The 25,562-nt window shown below is 46.8% G+C and overlaps 1 protein-coding gene across 1 annotated transcript in view; it reads left to right on the top strand.

Moving 5' to 3' along the window:
- Positions 1-18,209: 18,209 nt before the first annotated feature.
- Positions 18,210-25,562, top strand: part of LOC130290381 (ubiquitin carboxyl-terminal hydrolase 12-like) — a 107,797-nt gene continuing 100,444 nt past the window's right edge. Inside the window, exon 1 of the mRNA XM_056537952.1 lies at positions 18,210-18,501. Within this exon, the coding sequence (XP_056393927.1) occupies positions 18,454-18,501 (48 nt within the window). The 5' untranslated portion in view covers positions 18,210-18,453. The remainder of the gene's footprint in view (positions 18,502-25,562) is intronic.

Below are 25,562 nucleotides of genomic sequence, written 5' to 3'. Positions count from 1 at the left end.
GCACTAGTGTGAACTTGTGCATCAGCCGAATCCAGGCTATGTCATTCAGGCAATATATGGTTTACTGATGCCGCTGTGGGGCCTGGGTCTGGTAATTTAAAATTTTCTCATAGGTAGCACCCGCTATCCAAAATCTTTTTCAAAAATGTCTAAAATTGTGGTGTTTTTTGGGGGGAATTGTGAAGCCCTGCTGTGTACTCGTGAATCAGCCAACTCCAGGCTGTGTCATTCAGGCAATATATGCTTTACTGATGTTGCTGTGGGGGCTTGTTGGATTTGGTCCTTCGTACCCACAAGATGGGGTCTGGGACACTCAAAGTTTGTTTTAATTTTCAAATAAAAAAATGATGGCGCTGCTGCGCCTGGGTCTGGTAATTTCAAATTTTGTCAATAGTAGCAGCTGCTATCCAAAATCGTTTCCAAAAATTTCTAACATTGTGGTGTTTTTTGGGGTGGTTGTGAAGCCCTGGTGTGTACTTGTGCATCAGCCAACTCCAGGCTGTGTCATTCAGGCAATATATGGGTTACTGATGCCGCTGTGGGGCCTGGGTCTGGGAATTAAAAATTTTCTCATAGGTAGCACCCGCTATCCAAAATCTTTTTCAAAAATTTCAAAAATTGTGGTGTTTTTGGGGGGGGGGATTGTGAAGCCCTGGTGTGTACTCGTGAATCAGCCAACTCCAGGCTGTGTCATTCAGGCAATATATGGGTTACTGATGCTGCTGTGAGGCCTGGGTCTGGGAATTTCAAATTCTCTCACAGGTAGCACCCGCTATCCGAAATCTTTTTCAAAAATTTCTAAAATTGTGGTGTTTTTGGGGTGGGGATTGTATTGTGAAGCCCTGCTGTGTACTTGTGCATCAGCCAACTCCAGGCTGTGTCATTCAGGCAATATATGGGTTACTGATGCCGCTGTTGGGCCTGGGTCTGGGAATTTCAAATTTTCTCATAGGTAGCACCCGCTATCCAAAATCTTCGGTTAAAATTTCTTAATTCATCTTTTAATCTTAGGGATTGTGAAGGCCTGGAGCCTACTCATGCTGCTGGCATCTCCGGGCTGTGCCATTCATCCACTATATGGTCTCCTCATGCTGCCAACACCTTCATGTTGTATCATTCAGCCACTATATGGTCTCCTCATGCTGACATGTCCATGCTGTGTCATTCAGCCACTATATGGTGTCCTCATGCTGCCAACACCTCCACGCTGTGCTATTCAGCCAATATATGGTGTCCTCATGCTGCCAACACCTCCACGCTGTGCCATTCATCCACTATATGGTGTCCTCATGCTGCCAACACCTCCACGCTATGTCATTCAGCCACTATATGGTCTCCTCATACTGATGCCACCTCCAGGCTCTGTCATTGTGCTGCTGTGCGGCAGTGATTCTAAAAGCGATGCCGGTAATCTGCATGTTAGTCTGAATAACAGGATTATTTCACTAACCCAGCACACTCCATATGCGTTTTAGAACACAGCAAAGTGTTCTATACCCCTATAGAGGCTGTATGTAGGCTAGAAGTAGCCTTTTTTAATATAGATTTGCCGCAAAAAAATTTGAAACAAAACAAACTTTATCGGAAAATTTGGCGAATCGGCCGAATCGAATTTTTGAAAAGTTCGCTCATCTCTAATACTATCCTAAAAACCGACTAATGTAACACAGACTAAAATCTACTAAAGAAGGCTATTTAAACCATGGCTAAAAACTCAGATCATATCAAAGATAATTACAAAGTGCATGTTAAAGCAGACTAGGAAGTATATTGCACAAACAGACTCATAATAGCATCATTGCACTAACAGACTTAAAGGGGTTCTCCCTTGTTTATACTGTTTTTTGTGATTATGTTTGTGTGTTATGTGTGTATAAGTATATGTTTTTTTATGTGTGTTGTGATTATGTATATATGTATTTTCTTACCTTTTGTGAAGATCCGGAAGCTGGCCCCTTTTTCTTCCAGCGGCTTGCTGTGTAACCTCGGCCTCCGCCATGTTGTGTTCGGTAAGTGGGATGTCGGGGTGTGTGTTCTTGCTTCTTGTCCTTCCTATCTTCTGATGTACGAGGCAAATCTTTTCTTCCTGTTTCTTCTGTGGCTCAGCGACGAATCTGCGGCCTCTTCCGGTGCATGCGCAGATAGTTTTTTTTTTTTTTTTACCAATAAAGTTTTTTTTGTCTAATTGACAAACTGCGCTTGCGCGAAGCTACGCTATTAGCGTAGCACTTGCGCACTCGCGCATGCGCAGACAGTTTGTCAATTAGACAAAAAAAGCTTTATTGGTAAAAAAAAAAAAAAAACTACCTGCGCATGCGCCGGAAGAGGCCGCAGATTCGTCGCTGAGCCACAGAAGAAACAGGAAGAAAAGATTTGCCTCGCACATCAGAAGATAGGAAGGACAGAAGCAAGCACACACACCCCGACATCCCACTTACCGAACACAACATGGCGGAGGCCGAGGTTACACAGCAAGCCGCTGGAAGAAAAAGGGGCCAGCTTCCGGATCTTCACAAAAGGTAAGAAAATACATATATACATAATCACAACACACATAAAAAAAACACATACTTATACACACATAACACAGAAACATAATAACAAAAAACTGTATAAACAAGGGAGAACCCCTTTAATAGCAGCATGTATGCACAAACAGACATCATAGTAGCAACAGGTCCATCACCAGCTCAGAACCTAGACTGAGCTAGAGATATATAGACACACCCGCACTGCCACTGAAACTAATGTATGAGAGAGACTCATTACAGGCAAAGCAAGACAGTTCAAGCCATGATTTGTCATAATTGTGATGATTATGATTTACAGCTTATGAAAACCCCAAAGCCCCCCAATAAATTATATGATTTGGGGAACCATGTCATCTGCTGGTGTTGGTCCACTGTGCTTCATTAACCCCTTAAGGACCAAACCTATTTTCACCTTAAGGACCAGAGCGTTTTTTGCATATCTGACCACTGTCACTTTAAGCATTAATATCTCTGGGATGCTTTTACTTTTCATTCTGATTCCGAGATTGTTTTTTCATGACATATTCTACTTTATGGTAGTGGTAAATTCTTATCGATACTTGCATCCTTTCTTGGTGAAAAATTCAAAAATTTGATGAAAAAATTAAAAATGTTGCATTTTTCTAACTTTGAAGCTCTCTGCTTGTAAGGAACAGAGACATTCCAAATAATTTATATATTGATTCACATATACAATAATACAATATGTCTACCTTATGTTTGCATCATAAAGTTGACATGTTTTTACTTTTGGAAGCCATCAGAGGGCTTCAAAGTTCAGCAGCAATTTTCCACAAAATATTCAAAATCAGAATTTTTCAGGGACCAGTTCAGTTTTGAAGTGGATTTGAAGGACCTTTTTATTAGAAATACCCCACAAATTACTCCATTATAAAAACTGCACCCCTCAAAGTACTCAAAATGTCATTCAGTAAGTGTGTTAACACTTTACATGTTTCACAGGAATAGCAGCAAAGTGAAGGAGAAAATTCAAAATCTTAATTTTTTTATACTTGCATGTTCATGTAGACCCAGTTTTTGAATTTTTACAAGGGGTAAAAGGAGAGAAATCTTCATAAAATTAGTAACCCAATTTCTCTCGAGTAAGGAAATACCTCATATAGAAGGGAAGGAGCGATAATGGGTTTTTGGAGAGTGAGTTTTACTGAAATGGTTTTTGGGGGACATGTAACAATTAGAAAGCCTCTATGGTGCCAGAACAGCAAAACACCCCCTACATGGCATATTATTTTGGAAACTACACCCCTCAAGGCACATAACAAGGGATATAGTGAGCCTTAACACCCCACAGGTGTTTGACAATTTTTCGTTAAAGTTGGATGTGTAAATTAATTTATTATTTTTTCACAAAAATGCTGGTTTCCCCCCAAATTTAATTTTTTTTTTTACAAGGGGTAATAGGAGACAATGCCTCCCAAAATTTGTAACCCCATCTCTTCTGAGTATGGAAATACCCCATGTGTGGACGTCAAGTGCACTGCGGGCGTACTACAATGCTCAGAAGAGAAGGAGTCACATTTGGCTTTTGGAAAGCAAATTTTGCTGAAATGGTTTTTGGGGGGCATGTCACATTTAGGAAGCCCCAGGACAGCAAAAAACAAAAACAAAACACATGGCACACTATTTTGGAAACTACACCTCTCACGGAACGTAACAAGGGGTACAGTGAGCCTTAACACCCCACAGGTGTTTGATGACTTTGGATGTGTAAATTATTATAATTTTTTTTACTAAAATGCATTTATTTTCCAAAATTTTACATTTTTACAAAGGGTATATAGGAGAAATGCCCCACAAAATTTGTAACCCCATCTTTTCTGAGTATCGAAGTACCCCATGTGTGGATTAACCCCTTAAGGACTCAGCCCATTTTGGCCTTAAGGACTCAGACAATTTAATTTTTACGTTTTCATTTTTTCCTCCTAGCCTTCTAAAAATCATAACTCTTTTATATTTTCATCCACAGACTAGTATGAGGGCTTGTTTTTTGCGCGACCAGTTGTCCTTTGTAATGACATCACTCATTATATCATAAAATGTATGGCGCAACCAAAAAACACTATTTTTGTGGGGAAATTAAAACGAAAAACGCAATTTTGCTAATTTTGGAAGGTTTCGTTTTCACGCTGTACAATTTATGGTAAAAATGACGTGTGTTCTTTATTCTGAGGGTCAATACGATTAAAATGATACCCATTATTACATACTTTTATATTATTGTTGCGCTTAAAAAAAATCACAAACTTTTTAACCAAATTAGTACGTTTATAATCCCTTTATTTTGATGACCTCTAACTTTTTTATTTTTCCGTATAAGCGGCGGTATGGGGGCTCATTTTTTGCGCCATGATCTGTACTTTTTTTGATACCACATTTGCATATAAAAAACTTTTAATACATTTTTTATAATTTTTTTTAATAAAATGTATTAAAAAAGTAGGAATTTTGGACTTTTTTTTTTTCGTTCACGCCTTTCACCGTACGGGATCATTAACATTTTATTTTAATAGTTTGGACATTTACGCACGCGGCGATACCAAATATGTCTATAAAAAAATTTTTTTACGCTTTTTGGGGGTAAAATAGGAAAAAAATAGACGTTTTACTTTTTTATTGGGGGAGGGGATTTTTCACTTTTTTTTATACGGGGGAAAAAATGCTGCAGCCCATAAAAAAGGTGGGGGGGGCACCAAATGAAGCGCCCTGAACCCCTAATAGGGCCCGGGTCACGCTGAAAAATCTGCAGTGGACCCTTAAGGACCTATTAGGGGGTCGGAATGTTTTTTTACTATTCTTTTTTTTTTTTTTTTTTTAACCTCCTACCTGTCCCTTCACTGTAAACTCACCCTGACTAATGGACACTTCTTCAGCCTCAGATCTCATTGGGCTCAGATCTCGTCAGAGGGGGGGTCCCTGGCTCCTTCTCACAGCTCTGTCCGCTGACTGAACTCAGTGGGCTAGCAGAGCTGAGAGAAGGGGACATTAACCCCTCCCCTGGGATCGTCCGACCAATAGCAGCACTCCTGGGGGGGGGGGGGTGTGAAGAAATCGCCATCTCCCCATAGATACATGAGGTAATTGGGGGTTTATTCTACACCCCCGATCACCATGTATCTCCAGGTCACACGTGAACCATATGACCGGAATCGCCGCAAATCGCTGGTGTGAATTCTCAGGACCCCCCCTGGGAATTTGCACGGGATGCCTGCTGAATGATTTCAGCAGGCATCCCGGTCCGGTCCCCTTACGGCGCGTGGCAGGGACCGGAACTCCCACAGGCGTACAGATACACCCTTGGTCCTTAAGTACCAGCGACCAAGGGCGTACTCATATGCCCGTGGTCCTTAAGTGGTTAAGTCCTGGGTCAACGCATCCATCTGCCAGGAGATTTTGGAGCACTTCATGCTTCCTTTCCATTGAAGTTGCATTACTGAAAGGCAATGGACTTTTGTACGATATTCTAATTTTTTGAGTTTCACATGTATTCTTTGCTCTGGCTACCCAATCTGAATCCTTCTGCACCATGGCCAGACTGAGCCACAGCTTAATATATAGCAAGGAAAGGTGTGCTGTCAGCTCAACCAATCAGATGTCGGGATTCAAAACACCATCATGTCCCTCACATTGCATTTTTTCAACGCTCTACAGCAAATGAGCCCATGTGTATGGCTTAAGTAATATATACAGCCCAAATCTCTTCCTGAAATTAATGGCTTATCATCTAGCATTTCATTGGAATGTCTATTCTAGTGTAGAATCCAATGAACCAATAGCAAGGAAAGGAACTGGATTGTAAGCTATTTCTTATGGGTACCTTACTTAGTCTGGCCTCTCCCCTTTGACCTGTCTGGCACGGGTGACCCCACCAGGAGTATTAGCTCCAGACAGTTTAGCTCATAGAATCACCAAGCCATGCAAGCTCCCTCACCATGTCAAGGTGAAGGCACCAAGACGGAGACCTTCCTAACACTTCTATTGGCTAATACAACATTCCTAACCTTTATTCTCGCCTCACCCTCAAAAACATTAACATCCCCTAACATGGATGGTTAAGGCGTACGGACGATACACCTTAGGGGGTGGGACAGTGTGTAGGATGGTAAGGGGCAGAGAGGGTCTGCATTACGGGGTGGGGCGGCATGCAGAATGGTAAGAGAGCAGGGTGCAGGGTCGGGGGGTGTGCGGGAAGGGGAAAGGGAGGGGGTGGAGTGGTGTGCATCCCATACCACACAATGCCCTACCCCCTAACACAGACCCTACCTGCATCCTTACCTTCCACTCATGCTGCTGTGTCAAATACAAAGTGCACAAAAAGTAGGTTGTAGACAGGTATTTTCCCGTAGACCCTGAGGTTGCTGCTATTGAAAGATAAAAAAATGAGAAGAACACAAGACAGAGCTGAAATCTTTAATGCCAAGGCTCGGACAATCGAATGTGCTGCCAGTCCTTGCTAGATGTCTGATCAATGTGTGCCACTGTATAATAATGCCCTTCTTGTGTAGGTGGATGCAGTTGCAGTGGATGAAGAGAATGGAGAAGTCCCAAGAGGAGGCATCTGGTAAATATCTCTCAGCCTGAAGGAACTCTGACTCTTTATGCAGATGATGAATAGAAGTTTCTCATTGTGATACATTACACATGAAGGGCAGAGGGATCATTTAAAACTATTGAACCCCAATGCAGTATCTGTAACAGGGCTCCTATCCCCCCCATGTGCTATTTAGAATGTTGATGTCCACCAGAGCCTTGGTGTTACTGCTATGATGCAACGGGAACGTAGAAAACCATCTCACCAGCAATGGAACAGGCAGTCACCAAGGAGAAGTAGTCCAGCACTCTTGACGTGTTTTGTGGTGTCCCACTTTATCAAAAGCATTTATCTGATAAAGTGGGACACCACAAAACGCGTCAAGCTTACCTTCATGGTACGTGTCTGTATGCTGCTTTAAAGATTCTTCAACAAAAAAAATTATTTTATACATCATCCAATGAGCACTGGACTATTTCTTCTTGGTGACTTACTGCTATAATGCCCCTATAAATAGTACATATTTAGGAGATAGGAGCTGTAAGCTACTATGCATTACAGGGGGTAAACTGCCAAATATGCCTACAACATTTGACAGAAGGAAATCAGTCTGCTTGGTTCATTTATGAAGTCAGCAGGTCAGTGTGAAAGGCCTTCTACATCCATTGGTTTAAAGGGGTACTCCGGTGAAAACCTTTTTTCTTTTAAATCAACTGGTGGCAGAAAGTTAAACATATTTGTAAATTACTTCTATTAAAAAATCTTAATCCTTCCTGTACTTATTAGCTGCTGAATACTACAGAGGAAATTCTTTTCTTTTTGGAATGCTCTCTGATGACATCATGAGCACAGTGCTCTCTACTGACGTTATTATAATAAGAATAATGCTTTATTTATTGTTGTCCTTAGTGGGATTTGAACCCAAGTCCCCAGCGCTGCAAGGCAGCAGTGCTAACCACTGAGCCACCATGCTGCCCTTAGCATACATCTGCTATGCATGGTTGCTAAAATGGACAGAGATGTCATTAGAGAGCACTGTGCTCGTGTTGTCATCAGTGTTCCAAAAAGAAAGTAATTTCCTCTGTAGCATTCAGCTGCTAATAAGTACTGGAAGGATTAAGATTTTTTAATAGAAGTAATTTACAAATATGTTTAACTTTCTGCCACCAGTTGATTTAAAAGAAAAAAGGTTTTCACCGGAGTACCCCTTTAAGGTTGGTTTAACACAAGGCCTTTCCTCTTAAAAGTATGCCCCTAAAAATGCTAGGGGCAACACATAGGGGGAAATTTATCAAGGGATTTAGAGCTCTTTTTTTGCTTACAATAGTCGCACAAAAAGTCGCATGTGCACCTATGCAATTTTTGTGCGACTTTTGCCTGTAAGCAAAAAAATTACAAAAGAGCTTCCCAAAGCAAATTTCAGTTTTTACTTTGCAGTGGTCAGTGATTTATCAAGTACGAATGTCGCACAAAAAGTCGCAACCGCCTCCAAAGCACCGTAAATGTAAGCCAGCCCGGACCTGGCTTACAAAACTTGCTTTGGAGAGCAGTATTTCAAATTTTCCGCCGGGAGCCGAGATCGTGGCCCCTGCGGATAATATGAAATCACAGCTGCATGAAGGAGCCCGGGCTCCATCTTATGAATCGAATCCCCCCCACCTGCTCATCTCATATCTCCCCTCCCACCGCCCCCTAAAACATATCTGTCACCTGTCACCTATCTTAACCTGTCACCGCTCATCTTCCCCCACCCTGCCGTTCTTCTTCCCCCTGCTTCCGCCGCTGTACATCTTAAACCCGCACTACCTTTTGCAAGACTACAACTCCAAGCATGTCCTTACAGTGATGACATGCTGGGTGTAGTAGCTGTGGCGGATGGTTTCATATTTCCCGGGCGTGCTGGGAGTTGTAGTCTTGCACGAGGTAGTGCGGGTGCGAGATGAACAGCGACAGTGGCGCTGGGGCAAGAAGAGCGGTGGCGGCAGGGGGAGATGTGTGGCAGGTTGAGATGTGAGGCAGGGGGAGATGGGCGGCAGAAGGGTGATATATGCGGTGGCTGGGGGGAGATGAGGGGCGGGAGGGTGAGTTGAGCGGCGGCGGCAGGGTGAGATGAGTGGCAGGATGAGATGTGCAATGGTGGTGGTGGGGGGAAGATGAGTGGCGACAGGGGGGGGAGATTAGTGGCAGCAGGGGGAGATGGGCGGCAGCAGTGGGTTAAAATTACGGGGGAGGGGGAGATGAGGGGCCGGGGCAGCAGAGGGCTCCTGGAAATATGAAACTACACTGTAGTTTCATATTTCCCGGGCGGTGCTGTGATTGGCCGAGACCAGCTGGCCAATCACGGCACCACCCGTGAAATATTAAATTACAGTGTAGTTTCATATTTCTGGGAGGCGGCCAGCTCCGCTGCCCTGGCTACCGACCTCTATCAACCCCCCCCCCCCACACAAGAATTGCAACTACAACTCTCAGCATGTCCTCACTGTAAGGGCATGCTGGGAGTTGTAGTCTTGCAACAGCTAGCGGGCTGGCATTTTAACACCAAGGTGCCTCCAGCTGTTTCTAAACTACAACTCCTGTCATGGAAGTTGTAGTTTAGAAACGGGTGTCTCCAGCTGTTGATAAACTACAACTCCCATCATGGTAGTTGTAGTTTAGAATACATTTATATGTTTATGCAGAGGACTACTTTGGATTCAGAGGACTACAATGATGACTCACTTTTTTTTTTATATTAATAAAGTGGTTGTGGGAGAATGTTTTTTGGAATTAAAGTTTTTTAAACGTGTTGTGTTTTTTTTCTTATTTACTTTACAGGCTTAGTAGTGGAAGCTGTCTTATAGACGGAATCCATTACTAAGCCAGGGCTTAGAGTTTGCCCCAAAAACAGCTAGCGCTAACCCCCAATTATCATTCCATGAACCACCACCACAGGGGTGCTGGGAATAGCCGGTACCAACAAGCCCGGAGCGTCAAAAATGGCGCTCCTGGACCTAGGTGGTAACAGGCTAGAGTTATTTAGGCTGGGGAGAGCCAGTAACAATGGTCCTCGCCCACCCTGGTAACGTCAGGCTGTTGCTGTTTGGTTGGTATCTGGCTGAGAATGAAAATAGGGGTTCACCATTGTTACTGGCCCTCCGCAGCCTAAATAACACCAGCCTATTACCGCCTAGGCCCAGGAGCGCTATTTTTGATGCTCCGGGCTGACTGGACCTAAAACCGTAGTATACTACGGTTTTAGGTCTGGTCCAAAACCCGCATATGGGTCAAAACTGAGCCGCCTGGAGTCACTGTATGACTCATTAAAGTATCATTAAAGTAAATGGAGTCACGGGCTGATCCGGCCGGGGTACGGGAGCGCCCGGTTTGCCCCTCCCCCCGCCGGATCCGGCACCTGTATGTACAAAACGGGGTGTGAATGCACCCTAACAAGGATTCATACCCATATCACTCCGCTGCTTCTGATAGTTTCCTGACTGCCTGGTCTCCGGCACTGAATAACAACTACTACACTAAGATTAGAATTCCCACAATACAGTGACCCATATTGTGGAAAATATCAGCACTACACAGGCTCTGCAGAATATATAAAAAAAATTACAGTGCAGTTACATTCAGTAAGTACAGTGATGTCTTCTTTGGGTCATACTTTTCCCCTTTCTTCTTTATCCAGCCCATTGTGAAGATTTCTTCCAGTTATAAATCTATAAAAAAAAAAAAAAAAGATTTTGGGCTCCTCGCTTTTGTAGGAACATCCTCACTTTTTCCTCACCTTTAACGTCTCAAATGGCCCCTTGGTTTCCTGCAAAAGGGACTGTACCCATATTAGTACTTTTTTACACCTCTGAAACAGTAATGGTGGCCCCTTTGTGCCCCTAAAACAGTAATGGAGCCTCCTTTGTTCCCCTAAAACAGTAATGGTGCCCGATATATTAGTATTGGCTTAGCCCCTATGTGCTCTTAAATGAATTTTAAAAAAAACTGCTTATACTTCCCTCCCCTTGTTTCCAGGATATCCTCTTCTTGTGGTTTCCTGAGTGCCATCTTCGTAGGTCACAGGCTGGTTTACACCTGCGGCCTATGAGGCTTAGGGTGCATGCTCAGGACATCAGGGGTGAAACTGATTGTGGGGCCTGTGTTGAACCACTGATGTCAGCAGTCTTCCATAGTGTACGGTGGGGGAGGAAGCCAGTGGCTCACTGGTCCACCATACACTTTGAACAGGACCTGTGGTCAACAAAAAAAAAAAGTTTGCATTCTCATTAAATAGCTTAGGGTGTCCTGATCACACACCCTTTTACAGTTTCTTAAAACACCCTCCCATTCCTAAAATAGGTAGGATTATAATTTGTCAGACAATTTAGGGAATCAGACAGATGGGTATGATCTTAATTTTAATAATGTGAATAAATATCAGGTGAAGGTTGGATTATATAGTGAGGTCGTGTGTATTAGGTACACATGCCTCTCAGTGTAAAACATTCACACCCCCTGACTGTACAATACCGCCCATCTCCTGATATTCACTCTCATTTTTTAAATTTAGTTCTGACTGATTCCCTAAATTGTTATGCTATTAACCCACATATCTTGGGAACGGAAGGGTGTACAGAAATATTTATTTCCTTTTTATAGAAATCATGGCTTATAAAATCATGGTTTTGGCCATGAGAGGATGAACCATGTCATGAAAGCAGAAAAGTGGGACCAATGATCTGACATAGAGGAGGTCAATCCATCGGAAAGGTCAGGAGTGACAAAGAAGAAAGAGAGCGAAGAGTCAAAAATGGCATTATGCTTGCTGACTCCAAACCGACCTAGTGAGAGCCATGGGAGCCAGCAGCAGAACATAGGGTAAAGAGTTGCAAAGGGACAGTGCAATCCAGAGGTTCCTAACCTCTTATAAGCAGGTAAGGAGGTTCAAATGGAGAGTTGGCATAAGTGGGCTGTATGGTAGTACTTAGCTACAGTGCCCTGCAAAAGTATTCACCCCCATTGACTTTTTTCGTATTTTGGTACATTACAGCCTTAAGTTCACTGTTTTGTTAATCTGAATTTTATGTGATGGATCGGAACACAATTGTCTGAATTGATGAAGTGAAATGAGAAAAATATATAAATAAAACTACTGTTTAGAAAAAGAAAACAGAAAATTGTCATGTGCGTAAAGAGTAAATATTTAAGGCGATTAGCCAGCAGCTTAGCAAAAATTTTCGAGTCAGAATTCAACATGGTGATGAGATGATAACTGGAGCAGTCTGCATGGCCCGTCCCAGGCTTAGGCAGAAGGGTGATAGAAGAAAAAAGAGAGTTGTAACAAGTGAGGATAAAGGATATGTCCAAACATCTTGCAATATAAATAAGGGAGACTGTGTGCACAAGTCTTTAATAGTATTAGATAACTCCTCAATAAAGACGTCCTTGTTAAGGTAAGGAATGGTTTCCGAGGGCAGTTTATCGAGAGGGAAAGCAGAAAAAAATGGAACAAATCACTTAGGGCCTGTGGATGGGAGGACAAGGGTTAGGGAAGAGAATAGAGGGAAGCAGAGTAGTCATGAAAAGAAGAGGCAACAGGAGTCCCTCTATCATCCCCTCCTTATACAGTGCTGGACCCCCTCTATCATCCCCTCCTTATACAGTGCTGGAGCCCCTCTATCATCACCTCCTTATACAGTGCTGGAGCCCCTCTATCATCACCTCCTTATACAGTGCTGGAGCCCCTCTATCATCACCTCCTTATACAGTGCTGGAGCCCCTCTATCATCACCTCCTTATACAGTGCTGGAGCCCCTCTATCATCACCTCCTTATACAGTGCTGGAGCCCCTCTATCATCACCTCCTTATACAGTGCTGGAGCCCCTCTATCATCCCCACCTTATACAGTGCTGGAGCCCCTCTATCACCCCCTCCTTATACAGTGCTGGAGCCCCTCTATCATCACCTCCTTATACAGTGCTGGAGCCCCTCTATCATCCCCTCCTTATACAGTGCTGGAGCCCCTCTATCACCCCCTCCTTATACAGTGCTGGAGCCCCTCTATCACCCCCTCCTTATACAGTGCTAGAGCCCCTCTATCACCCCCTCCTTATACAGTGCTGGAGCCCCTCTATCATCCCCTCCTTATACAGTCCTGGAGCCCCTCTATCATCCCCTCCTTATACAGTGCTGGAGCCCCTCTATCATCACCTCCTTATACAGTGCTGGAGCCCCTCTATCATCCCCTCTCTATACAGTGCTGGAGCCCCTCTATCATCACCTCCTTATACAGTGCTGGAGCCCCTCTATCATCACCTCCTTATACAGTGCTGGAGCCCCTCTATCATCCCCTCCTTATACAGTGCTGGAGCCCCTCTATCATCACCTCCTTATACAGTGCTGGAGCCCCTCTATCATCACCTCCTTATACAGTGCTGGAGCCCCTCTATCATCACCTCCTTATACAGTGCTGGAGCCCCTCTATCATCCCCTCCTTATACAGTGCTGGAGCCCCTCTATCATCCCCTCCTTATACAGTGCTGGAGCCCCTCTATCACCCCCTCCTTATACAGTGCTGGAGCCCCTCTATCACCCCCTCCTTATACAGTGCTGGAGCCCCTCTATCACCCCCTCCTTATACAGTGCTGGAGCCCCTCTATCACCCCCTCCTTATACAGTGCTGGAGCCCCTCTATCACCCCCTCCTTATACAGTGCTGGAGCCCCTCTATCATCACCTCCTTATACAGTGCTGGAGCCCCTCTATCATCCCCTCTCTATACAGTGCTGGAGCCCCTCTATCATCCCCTCCTTATACAGTGCTGGAGCCCCTCTATCATCCCCTCCTTATACAGTGCTGGAGCCCCTCTATCACCCCCTCCTTATACAGTGCTGGAGCCCCTCTATCATCCCCTCTCTATACAGTGCTGGAGCCCCTCTATCACCCCCTCCTTATACAGTGCTGGAGCCCCTCTATCACCCCCTCCTTATACAGTGCTGGAGCCCCTCTATCATCCCCTCCTGATACAGTGCTGGAGCCCCTCTATCATCCCCTCCTGATACAGTGCTGGAGCCCCTCTATCATCACCTCCTTATACAGTGCTGGAGCCCCTCTATCATCCCCTCCCTATACAGTGCTGGAGCCCCTCTATCACCCCCTCCTTATACAGTGCTGGAGCCCCTCTATCACCCCCTCCTTATACAGTGCTGGAGCCCCTCTATCACCCCCTCCTTATACAGTGCTGGAGCCCCTCCATCATCCCCTCCTTATACAGTGCTGGAGCCCCTCTATCATCCCCTCCTTATACAGTGCTGGACCCCCTCTATCACCCCCTCCTTATACAGTGCTGGAGCCCCTCTATCACCCCCTCCTTATACAGTGCTGGAGCCCCTCTATCATCCCCTCCTTATACAGTGCTGGAGCCCCTCTATCACCTCCTCCTTATACAGTGCTGGAGCCCCTCTATCACCCCCTCCTTATACAGTGCTGGAGCCCCTCTATCACCCCCTCCTTATACAGTGCTGGAGCCCCTCTATCTTCCCCTCCTTATACAGTGCTGGAGCCCCTCTATCTTCCCCTCCTTATACAGTGCTGGAGCCCCTCTATCTTCCCCTCCTTATACAGTGCTGGAGCCCCTCTATCTTCCCCTCCTTATACAGTGCTGGAGCCCCTCTATCATCACCTCCCTATACAGTGCTGGAGCCCCTCTATCATCACCTCCTTATACAGTGCTGGAGCCCCTCTATCACCCCCTCCTTATACAGTGCTGGAGCCCCTCTATCATCCCCTCCTTATACAGTGCTGGACCCCCTCTATCACCCCCTCCTTATACAGTGATGGAGCCCTTCTATCACCCCCGCCTTATACAGTGCTGGAGCCCCTCTATCACCCCCTCCTTATACAGTGCTGGAACCCCTCTATCACCCCCTCCTTATACAGTGCTGGAGCCCCTCTATCACCCCCTCCTTATACAGTGCTGGAGCCCCTCTATCATCCCCTCCTTATACAGTGCTGGAGCCCCTCTATCATCCCCGCCTTATACAGTGCTGGAGCCCCTCTATCATCCCCGCCTTATACAGTGCTGGAGCCCCTCTATCACCCCCTCCTTATACAGTGCTGGAGCCCCTCTATCACCCCCTCCTTATACAGTGCTGGACCCCCTCTATCACCCCCTCCTTATACAGTGCTGGAGCCCCTCTATCATCCCCTCCTTATACAGTGCTGGAGCCCCTCTATCATCCCCTCCTTATACAGTGCTGGAGCCCCTCTATCATCCCCTCCTTATACAGTGCTGGAGCCCCTCTATCACCCCCTCCTTATACAGTGCTGGAGCCCCTCTATCACCCCCTCCTTATACAGTGCTGGAGCCCCTCTATCACCCCCTCCTTATACAGTGCTGGAGCCCCTCTATCACCCCCTCCTTATACAGTGCTGGAGCCCCTCTATCACCCCCTCCTTATACAGTGCTGGAGCCCCTCTATCACCCCCTCCTTATACAGTGCTGGACCCCCTCTATCACCCCCTCCTTATACAGTGCTGGAGCCCCTCTATCATCCCCTCCTTATACAGTGCTGGAGCCCCTCTATCATCCCCTCCTTATACAGTGCTGGAGCCCCTCTATCATCCCCTCCTTATACAGTGCTGGAGCCCCTCTATCACCCCCTCCTTATATAGTGCTGGAGCCCCTCTATCACCCCCTCCTTATACAGTGCTGGAGCCCCTCTATCACCCCCTCCTTATACAGTGCTGGAGCCCCTCTATCACCCCCTCCTTATACAGTGCTGGAGCCCCTCTATCACCCCCTCCTTATACAGTGCTGGAGCCCCTCTATCACCCCCTCCTTATACAGTGCTGGAGCCCCTCTATCACCCCCTCCTTATACAGTGCTGGAGCCCCTCTATCATCCCCTCCTTATACAGTGCTGGAGCCCCTCTATCATCCCCTCCTTATACAGTGCTGGAGCCCCTCTATCATCCCCTCCTTATACAGTGCTGGAGCCCCTCTATCACCCCCTCCTTATATAGTGCTGGAGCCCCTCTATCACCCCCTCCTTATACAGTGCTGGAGCCCCTCTATCAGCCCCTCCTTATACAGTGCTGGAGCCGCTCTATCACCCCCTCCTTATATAGTGCTGGAGCCCCTCTATCACCCCCTCCTTATACAGTGCTGGAGCCCCTCTATCACCCCCTCCTTATACAGTGCTGGAGCCCCTCTATCACCCCCTCCTTATACAGTGCTGGAGCCCCTCTATCACCCCCTCCTTATACAGTGCTGGAGCCCCTCTATCATCCCCTCCTTATACAGTGCTGGAGCCCCTCTATCATCCCCTCCTTATACAGTGCTGGAGCCCCTCTATCATCCCCTCCTTATACAGTGCTGGAGCCCCTCTATCACCCCCTCCTTATATAGTGCTGGAGCCCCTCTATCACCCCCTCCTTATACAGTGCTGGAGCCCCTCTATCACCCCCTCCTTATACAGTGCTGGAGCCCCTCTATCACCCCCTCCTTATACAGTGCTGGAGCCCCTCTATCACCCCCTCCTTATACAGTGCTGGAGCCCCTCTATCACCCCCTCCTTATACAGTGCTGGAGCCCCTCTATCACCCCCTCCTTATACAGTGCTGGAGCCCCTCTATCATCCCCTCCTTATACAGTGCTGGAGCCCCTCTATCATCCCCTCCTTATACAGTGCTGGAGCCCCTCTATCATCCCCTCCTTATACAGTGCTGGAGCCCCTCTATCACCCCCTCCTTATATAGTGCTGGAGCCCCTCTATCACCCCCTCCTTATACAGTGCTGGAGCCCCTCTATCACCCCCTCCTTATACAGTGCTGGAGCCCCTCTATCACCCCCTCCTTATACAGTGCTGGAGCCCCTCTATCACCCCCTCCTTATACAGTGCTGGAGCCCCTCTATCACCCCCTCCTTATACAGTGCTGGAGCCCCTCTATCATCCCCTCCTTATACAGTGCTGGAGCCCCTCTATCATCCCCTCCTTATACAGTGCTGGAGCCCCTCTATCATCCCCTCCTTATACAGTGCTGGAGCCCCTCTATCACCCCCTCCTTATATAGTGCTGGAGCCCCTCTATCACCCCCTCCTTATACAGTGCTGGAGCCCCTCTATCACCCCCTCCTTATACAGTGCTGGAGCCCCTCTATCACCCCCTCCTTATACAGTGCTGGAGCCCCTCTATCACCCCCTCCTTATACAGTGCTGGAGCCCCTCTATCACCCCCTCCTTATACAGTGCTGGAGCCCCTCTATCATCCCCTCCTTATACAGTGCTGGAGCCCCTCTATCATCCCCTCCTTATACAGTGCTGGAGCCCCTCTATCATCCCCTCCTTATACAGTGCTGGAGCCCCTCTATCACCCCCTCCTTATATAGTGCTGGAGCCCCTCTATCACCCCCTCCTTATACAGTGCTGGAGCCCCTCTATCAGCCCCTCCTTATACAGTGCTGGAGCCGCTCTATCACCCCCTCCTTATACAGTGCTGGAGCCCCTCTATCACCCCCTCCTTATACAGTGCTGGAGCCCCTCTATCACCCCCTCCTTATACAGTGCTGGAGCCCCTCTATCACCCCCTCCTTATACAGTGCTGGAGCCCCTCTATCATCCCCTCCTTATACAGTGCTGGAGCCCCTCTATCATTCCCTCCTTATACAGTGCTGGAGCCCCTCTATCGTCCCCTCCTTATACAGTGCTGGAGCCCCTCTATCACCGCCTCCTTATACAGTGCTGGAGCCCCTCTATCATCACCTCCTTATACAGTGCTGGAGCCCCTCTATCACCCCCTCCTTATACAGTGCTGGACCCCCTCTATCACCCCCTCCTTATATAGTGCTGGACCCCCTCTATCACCCCCTCCTTATACAGTGCTGGAGCCCCTCTATCACCCCCTCCTTATACAGTACTGGAGCCCCTCTATCACCCCCTCCTTATACAGTGCTGGACCCCCTCTATCACCCCTCCATCATCCACTCCCCATAGGAACAGTTCTTCCCCTCCACAACACCGCACAGCTCCACTTAACTCCTATTTTCATCTAGGAGAGCGGAACAAGTTACAAGTGTATTATCACGTGACCGGCCGATACCATGTGACTTCTACGTCAGGGCAGCTCCGGTCTACACCCGACTGTATCTGTAAGCGGCCCCGATGGTCACTCATGTATCTGTTAGTAAGCAGTCCCCCACAGCCCTGATTCATAATGGCCGTAGTGTGATCGCCTCCTTGTAGGAAAAGTCTGTAGAAGGAACCCCCCTCCTTTTCCATGTTTCCGGTCGGCACGTTTTCAATGTAGCACAGCAGCGGGCGGAGCGCTTTCCCGGTGACCCTGCTGCGGCTGTCAAGGGCCGAGCTCCGGTTCATCATGGCGACGGTGGAGGAGGGCGGATGGACGTACTGATGACCGTCCGTAAGATCGCCTCGATCTGTACGATGGTGAGTGCCGGGTAGGGAGGGGTGCGGTGCCTGTTCTGCTAGGTAAGAAGCCCAGCGATGGGGGCGAGGAGGGGAAGATACCTGGATACCCTGCATGTACAGGTGGCCCTGCCCCTATAGCAATAGCCTGCTGCAGTGTCCTGCAACCTGGGGCTGTCCTGCTAGTACGCCACTACAGATGCCAGCATGCCTCTCCCAGCCTCAGGTGTGGGAGCCCTGCAGTGTAATGTGGGTGGTCCTGTGGGGGTCTTACTATGGGGGCCCACCTGTATAGAGATTGCACTAGGGCCACATCTATGTGACATCTGACCATCACCATCAGATGTCAGTTTTGTATATCCTGTGGGGGTCATACATCGGGGATCCAGCCTGTAAGGTAGCACCATAGGAGGCAGGGCTGTGTACCCCTCCATGCTGATTTCAGGGCATGTGCAAGAACCGACCCTGAACCCAGGTATCACCATAACCAACCCCTCAAGTGTAAAGCTAGTCATACACATTAGATCAGTGTTTCTCTACCAGTATGCCTTCACTGTGTGCTGTCCTGGCATGCTGGGAGGCAACAGCTGGAGGCACACTGCTGTCATACACACATGCACATTAGATCAGTGTTTTTCAACCAGTATGCCTTCACTGTGTGCTGTCCTGGCATGCTGGGAGGCAAAGGCTGGAGGCACACTGCTGTCATACACGCATGCACATTAGATCAGTGTTTTTCAACCAGTATGCCTTCACTGTGTGCTGTCCTGGCATGCTGGGAGGCAACAGCTGGAGGCACACTTCTGTCATACACACATGCACATTAGATCAGTGTTTCTCTACCAGTATGCCTTCACTGTGTGCTGTCCTGGCATGCTGGGAGGCAACAGCTGGAGGCACACTGCTGTCATACACACATGCACTTTAGATCAGTGTTTCTCTACCAGTATGCCTTCACTGTGTGCTGTCCTGGCATGCTGGGAGGCAACAGCTGGAGGCACACTGCTGTCATACACACATGCACATTAGATCAGTGTTTTTCAACCAGTATGCCTTCACTGTGTGCTGTCCTGGCATGCTGGGAGGCAAAGGCTGGAGGCACACTGCTGTCATACACACATGCACATTAGATCAGTGTTTTTCAACCAGTATGCCTTCACTGTGTGCTGTCCTGGCATGCTGGGAGGCAACAGCTGGAGGCACACTGCTGTCATACACGCATGCACATTAGATCAGTGTTTCTCTACCAGTATGCCTTCACTGTGTGCTGTCCTGGCATGCTGGGAGGCAACAGCTGGAGGCACACTGCTGTCATACACATATGCACATTAGATCAGTGTTTCTCTACCAGTATGCCTTCACTGTGTGCTGTCCTGGCATGCTGGGAGGCAACAGCTGGAGGTACACTGCTGTCATACACACATGCACATTAGATCAGTGTTTCTCAACCAGTATGCCTTCACTGTGTGCTGTCCTGGCATGCTGGGAGGCAACAGCTGGAGGCACACTGCTGTCATACACACATGCACATTAGATCAGTGTTTCTCTACCAGTATGCCTTCACTGTGTGCTGTCCTGGCATGCTGGGAGGCAACAACTGGAGGCACACTGCTGTCATACACACATGCACATTAGATCAGTGTTTCTCTACCAGTATGCCTTCACTGTGTGCTGTCCTGGCATGCTGGGAGGCAAAGGCTGGAGGCACACTGCTGTCATACACACATGCACATTAGATCAGTGTTTCTCTACCAGTATGCCTTCACTGTGTGCTGTCCTGGCATGCTGGGAGGCAAAGGCTGGAGGCACACTGCTGTCATACACACATGCACATTAGATCAGTGTTTCTCTACCAGTATGCCTTCACTGTGTGCTGTCCTGGCATGCTGGGAGGCAACAGCTGGAGGCACACTGCTGTCATACACGCATGCACATTAGATCAGTGTTTCTCTACCAGTATGCCTTCACTGTGTGCTGTCCTGGCATGCTGGGAGGCAACAGCTGGAGGCACACTGCTGTCATACACATATGCACATTAGATCAGTGTTTCTCTACCAGTATGCCTTCACTGTGTGCTGTCCTGGCATGCTGGGAGGCAAAGGCTGGAGGCACACTGCTGTCATACACACATGCACATTAGATCAGTGTTTCTCTACCAGTATGCCTTCACTGTGTGCTGTCCTGGCATGCTGGGAGGCAACAGCTGGAGGCACACTGCTGTCATACACACATGCACATTAGATCAGTGTTTCTCAACCAGTATGCCTTCACTGTGTGCTGTCCTGGCATGCTGGGAGGCAACAGCTGGAGGCACACTGCTGTCATACACACATGCACATTAGATCAGTGTTTCTCTACCAGTATGCCTTCACTGTGTGCTGTCCTGGCATGCTGGGAGGCAAAGGCTGGACGCACACTGCTGTCATACACACATGCACATTAGATCAGTGTTTCTCTACCAGTATGCCTTCACTGTGTGCTGTCCTGGCATGCTGGGAGGCAACAGCTGGAGGCACACTGCTGTCATACACACATGCACATTAGATCAGTGTTTCTCAACCAGTATGCCTTCACTGTGTGCTGTCCTGGCATGCTGGGAGGCAACAGCTGGAGGCACACTGCTGTCATACACACATGCACATTAGATCAGTTTGCCTTTAGCTGTTGCCAAACTATCCCAGTTGGAGGTATGCTACTTGGGAAACATTGCATTAGACAATTGGAGATTTTTCAAGCCTTGGTGATGGAAAATATAGATTATATGAAGGACAGGAGATGAACATTATGCTAATTCTTTACTGAAATTTAAGCAGCAAACAAAGGGTTAACATATGTTAACAAAGAAAAGACTGGCATCCGATTCTATGATCAGGTCTGGGATTGAACTGAAAATTGCTTTCCATTCCACGATTGGATATGTTGGAGCCACCAAAGAAGTTCCTTTTTGGGATCTGGAGAAAGGGAACTTGGTCTGAGTATCCTAATCCTTCTCTCAAATGTCGGGCCCTGTAATGTAGAGGTGCAGGGAATATTGTCTGAATGGAAGCAGATAGTTAACCTATTATTTATGCAATGGAACGGAGTGATACCAGATGTTTGTTCAGAATAGAACGTATTTCCCTGCAGATTGTTTTTCAACTTTTTGGATGGCAGACTCAGGGTAGCAGAGTGGGTATGGATTATGAACCCTAAAAACTCTACTTCTTTGGAAGGGGTCAAAATAGATTTTTTTGCAAAAGTACCCAAATTGGATAGTACGGTTATTGTCCATTGCATATGGAGATGCATGAGATCTAAAGTATTGGCCATGATAAGTATATTGTCTAAGTATATTATTAATCTCACCCCTCGAGCCCTCAGTATAGCTATTACAGGTTTCAGTATTTTTGTGAAACACCACGGGGTCGAGGATAGTCCGAAGGCAGACTAGTAAACTGCAATTCTTTGATCCTTCCAAATAAATTGGAGGTAAGGTTGAGACATGGGGTACATAGGCATCGTGCGTTAGTCGTCCTTTAGGTCTATCTTGACCAGCCAATCATCTTGTAGTAAGAGGTCTCTTAGAAGATGGATACCCTCCATTTTGAAGTGTTGGTGATGTACATAATTGTTGAGGGTTTGGGGTACTCCGCTGCTCAGCGTTTGGAACAAACTGTTCTGAACGATGGAGCTGGTGCCAGGAGCTTGTGATATCATAGCCCCGCCCCATCATGACATCACAGCCCGCCCCATCAATGCAAGTCTATGGGAGTGGGCGGGATGTGATGCCATGAGGGGGCGGGGCTATGACGTCACGAGCTGCAGTGTTTGGAACAGATTGTTCCAAACACTGAGCAGCGGAGTACCCTTTTAAGTTGATTACTTGTCTGTGACCTCCATCTTTCTTTTTCACTAAAAATCTGTTGCTCTGAAAACCTATTGAATCTAGAGGGACCTGAATGATTGCGCCTTTGGAACATAGTTCCTTGATTCTTGTACAAGATTTTGTTCTGATAGAGAAAATATCTTTGGGTGAGGAAACTGATACTGGACAGGTGGATAAACCAACTCTATTTGGTAACATAACACTGTATTCAGGATCCACAAGTCTGACGTTATCATAGACGTGGAAAAAATGTGCTATCCTTCCTCCCAATGGTATGAGGGAAGAAGATAGAATTGCACTTACCCGTAGGAGGTCTTGACTATAAAGTTCCTCGAAATCTTCTTGCCCTCCAGGGCCATCGTCTTGTGGGAAAGGATCCGTCTGGTCGTGGGGGAGGTAGGGAGGGACCTCTGCAGGATTGTCCTTCACGGGACTGATGACTGGAAAAATGGCCCCTTCTTTTTCCAGCCCTTCCAAAAAACACGACCTCTAAAAACTCTTTTTAATGATGTTTGGGCCTTTTCTTGAGTGGAGAAGAGCCCCACTAGGGCTGGGTGGTATGACCAAATCTGCGTTTCACGGTATTTTTGTAACTTTCGGCGGTTCCACGGTATATAACAATATTTCCTCCCCCCCAAATTAATTATCAGCCCAGCGCTGCGCTATTCTGCCCACCCCAATAAAAATTATCAGCCCAGCGCTGCCCCCATCGGGGTAAATACTCACATGTCACCCACTGCCCTCCTCGTGCTGTTTGTTTCCGCCGCCGGCGCAGACACAAGGTAAACAAAATAAACTCACGCATGTTCCTATGTCGGCCTTACGCTAGGGACGCGAACGTCGGACAGCCGTCAGCCTATCACCGGCCGCAGCGATGTTCCGCCTCGGTCGCTGATAGGCTGAGACCACTGTCATGTAAGAAGCTCTGGGCGGCTTCTTACATGACAGTGGGCTCAGCCTATCAGCGGCCGAGGTGGAACATCGCTGCGGCCGGTGATAGGCTGACGGCTGTCCGACGTTCCTTTCACTAGGAAGCAGATGAGGCCGGTACCGGACCAACGGGAGGTGAGTTAAAGTTTATTTTGTTTATTTTTTGCAGCCCGGGCATAGGGATACCACACAATACAGAGCAGTGGTCTTCAACCTGCTGACCTCCAGATGTTGCAAAACTACAACTCCCAGTATGTCCGGGCATGCTGAGAGTTGTAGTTTTGCAACATCTGGAGGTCGGCTGGTATAGAGTGTCAGCGCCGGCGGCCACAACAAACATGAGGATGAGGAGGGCAGCGCATGCTGGTGACATATCAGTATTTACCCCGATGGGGACAGAGCTGGGCTGATAATTAATTGGGGGGCAGAACAGCGCTCGCGGGTGACTTGTGATTAGTTCCCCGATGTGGGGACAGCGCAGCGCTGGGCTCATTCATTCTTTCCCGAGGGGGAGGGGCCCAACCGGTATTGCGGTATGGGTTAAAAATCATATCGTGCAGCACAAAAATGTCGGTATTCGGTATGAACCGATATACTGCCCAGCCCTAAGCCCCACATACTTGTTTATCTCCTTTATGAAGGAGTGTCCGAACAAATGACCATCCAATGAAGTACTCTGTTCAGAAGCATTAGGTGTACTAATTGGGGATTAGTATGGATCTCAAATGCTCTGTACATAGGGAAGCGTTAGCGTTCACGAATAGGCATAAAGCCCTCTGTGCCCAACCTCTCAATACAGTGAGGTCTATCGGTTCACCTGATAGTGAGGCTTTTTCTGTCAAATCCAGTATTTTCATTAATGGCCCTAAAAGGTCAAGGAACCCGTCCTGTACAGACCTAAAGGAGCTATCAACGCCTTTCTTGGGGTTTTTCCAAGATTTAGCCAGAAATTTTATTAGAATGGGATCTAGTTCTGAAGTATTGGCTAGCTTTTGAGGCAGTGTCTGTCTCGGACACTCAGATTTGAGCTTATTTCTAGCTGCTCTGTCTAGTGACTTTCTAATCCACATGCTGACATATTTGGATACCTTTGGAAGAGGAATCCACTCCCCAGACCTTGGATGTCTAATGTGTCCGGGGTCAAAGTATGGGATTCATTTGTTATCTAGGATGACAGAATCTGGATCATCCATAGTATCGAGGGAATCTCTCAAGGGGCCACAAAAATAATGAGTTTGGTCAACTCAGAGAAACCCCTAACAATATAAAATGGGATAATGTCCTTAAAAAGAACAATACTGACACAAAATGGGAGACTTTTAAAAATATGTTAAACTCTCACTGTAAGATTTATGTACCTTATGGGAATAAAAGGGTCAGGAATAAAAGAAAACCAATATGGATCAATAAAAATGTTAAGGGGGCAATAAATGACAAAAATAAAGCATTTAAACTACTAAAAAAGGACTGCAGTGAGGAGGAAGCATTAAAAAGCTATAGAGAAAAATTGAAAATATGTAAAAAGCAGATAAAAAAATGCAAAAATAGAGACAGAGAGAGTAAAACTAACCCCAAAATGTTCATTAACTATATAAATAGCAAAAAGGTAAAAAAATGAAAGTGCAGGCCCTTGATGAGGAAATGATGAGGAAGAAATTATAAACGGGGATCAGGAAAAAGCAAATATATTAAACAAATTCTTCTCCACTGTGTTCACCGAGGAAAATGAAATGGCAGGTGAAATACGAGATAAGGTAAACTCCCCAGTACAGGTCCCCTGTCTAACCCAGGAAGAAGTACAGTGCCGCCTACAAAAAATCTAGGTCCAGATGGCATTCACCCCCCGTGTTCTAAAGGAATTAAGTAATGTAATAGACAGACCCCTATTTTTAATATTCAGGGACTCTATAGTAACAGGGACTTTTCCCCAGGACTGGCTCATGGCTAATGTGGTGCCAAGATTTAAAAAGGGGTCAAAAGATGACCCAGGGAATTATAGACCTGTTAGTTTAACCTCCATTGTATGTAAACTGTTTGAGGGTTTTCCTAAAGATGCTATTTTGGAGTATCTTGATAAAAATAAATGTATGACTCCATATCAGCATGGGTTTATGAGGGATCGGTCCTGTCAAACTAACCTGATCAGCTTTTATGAGGAGGTGAGCTCCAGACTGGACCAGGGGCAATCTCTGGATGTTGTATATCTGGATTTTTCCAAAGCATTTGATACAGTGCCACATAAACAGTTGGTGCATAAAATGAGAAGGATTGGGCTGGGGGAGAATGT

The sequence above is a fragment of the Hyla sarda genome, chromosome 9 (assembly GCF_029499605.1).
Source record: "Hyla sarda isolate aHylSar1 chromosome 9, aHylSar1.hap1, whole genome shotgun sequence".
Classification (NCBI taxonomy): Eukaryota; Metazoa; Chordata; class Amphibia; order Anura; family Hylidae; genus Hyla; species Hyla sarda.
This window is presented reverse-complemented; position numbering and strand designations above follow the sequence as displayed.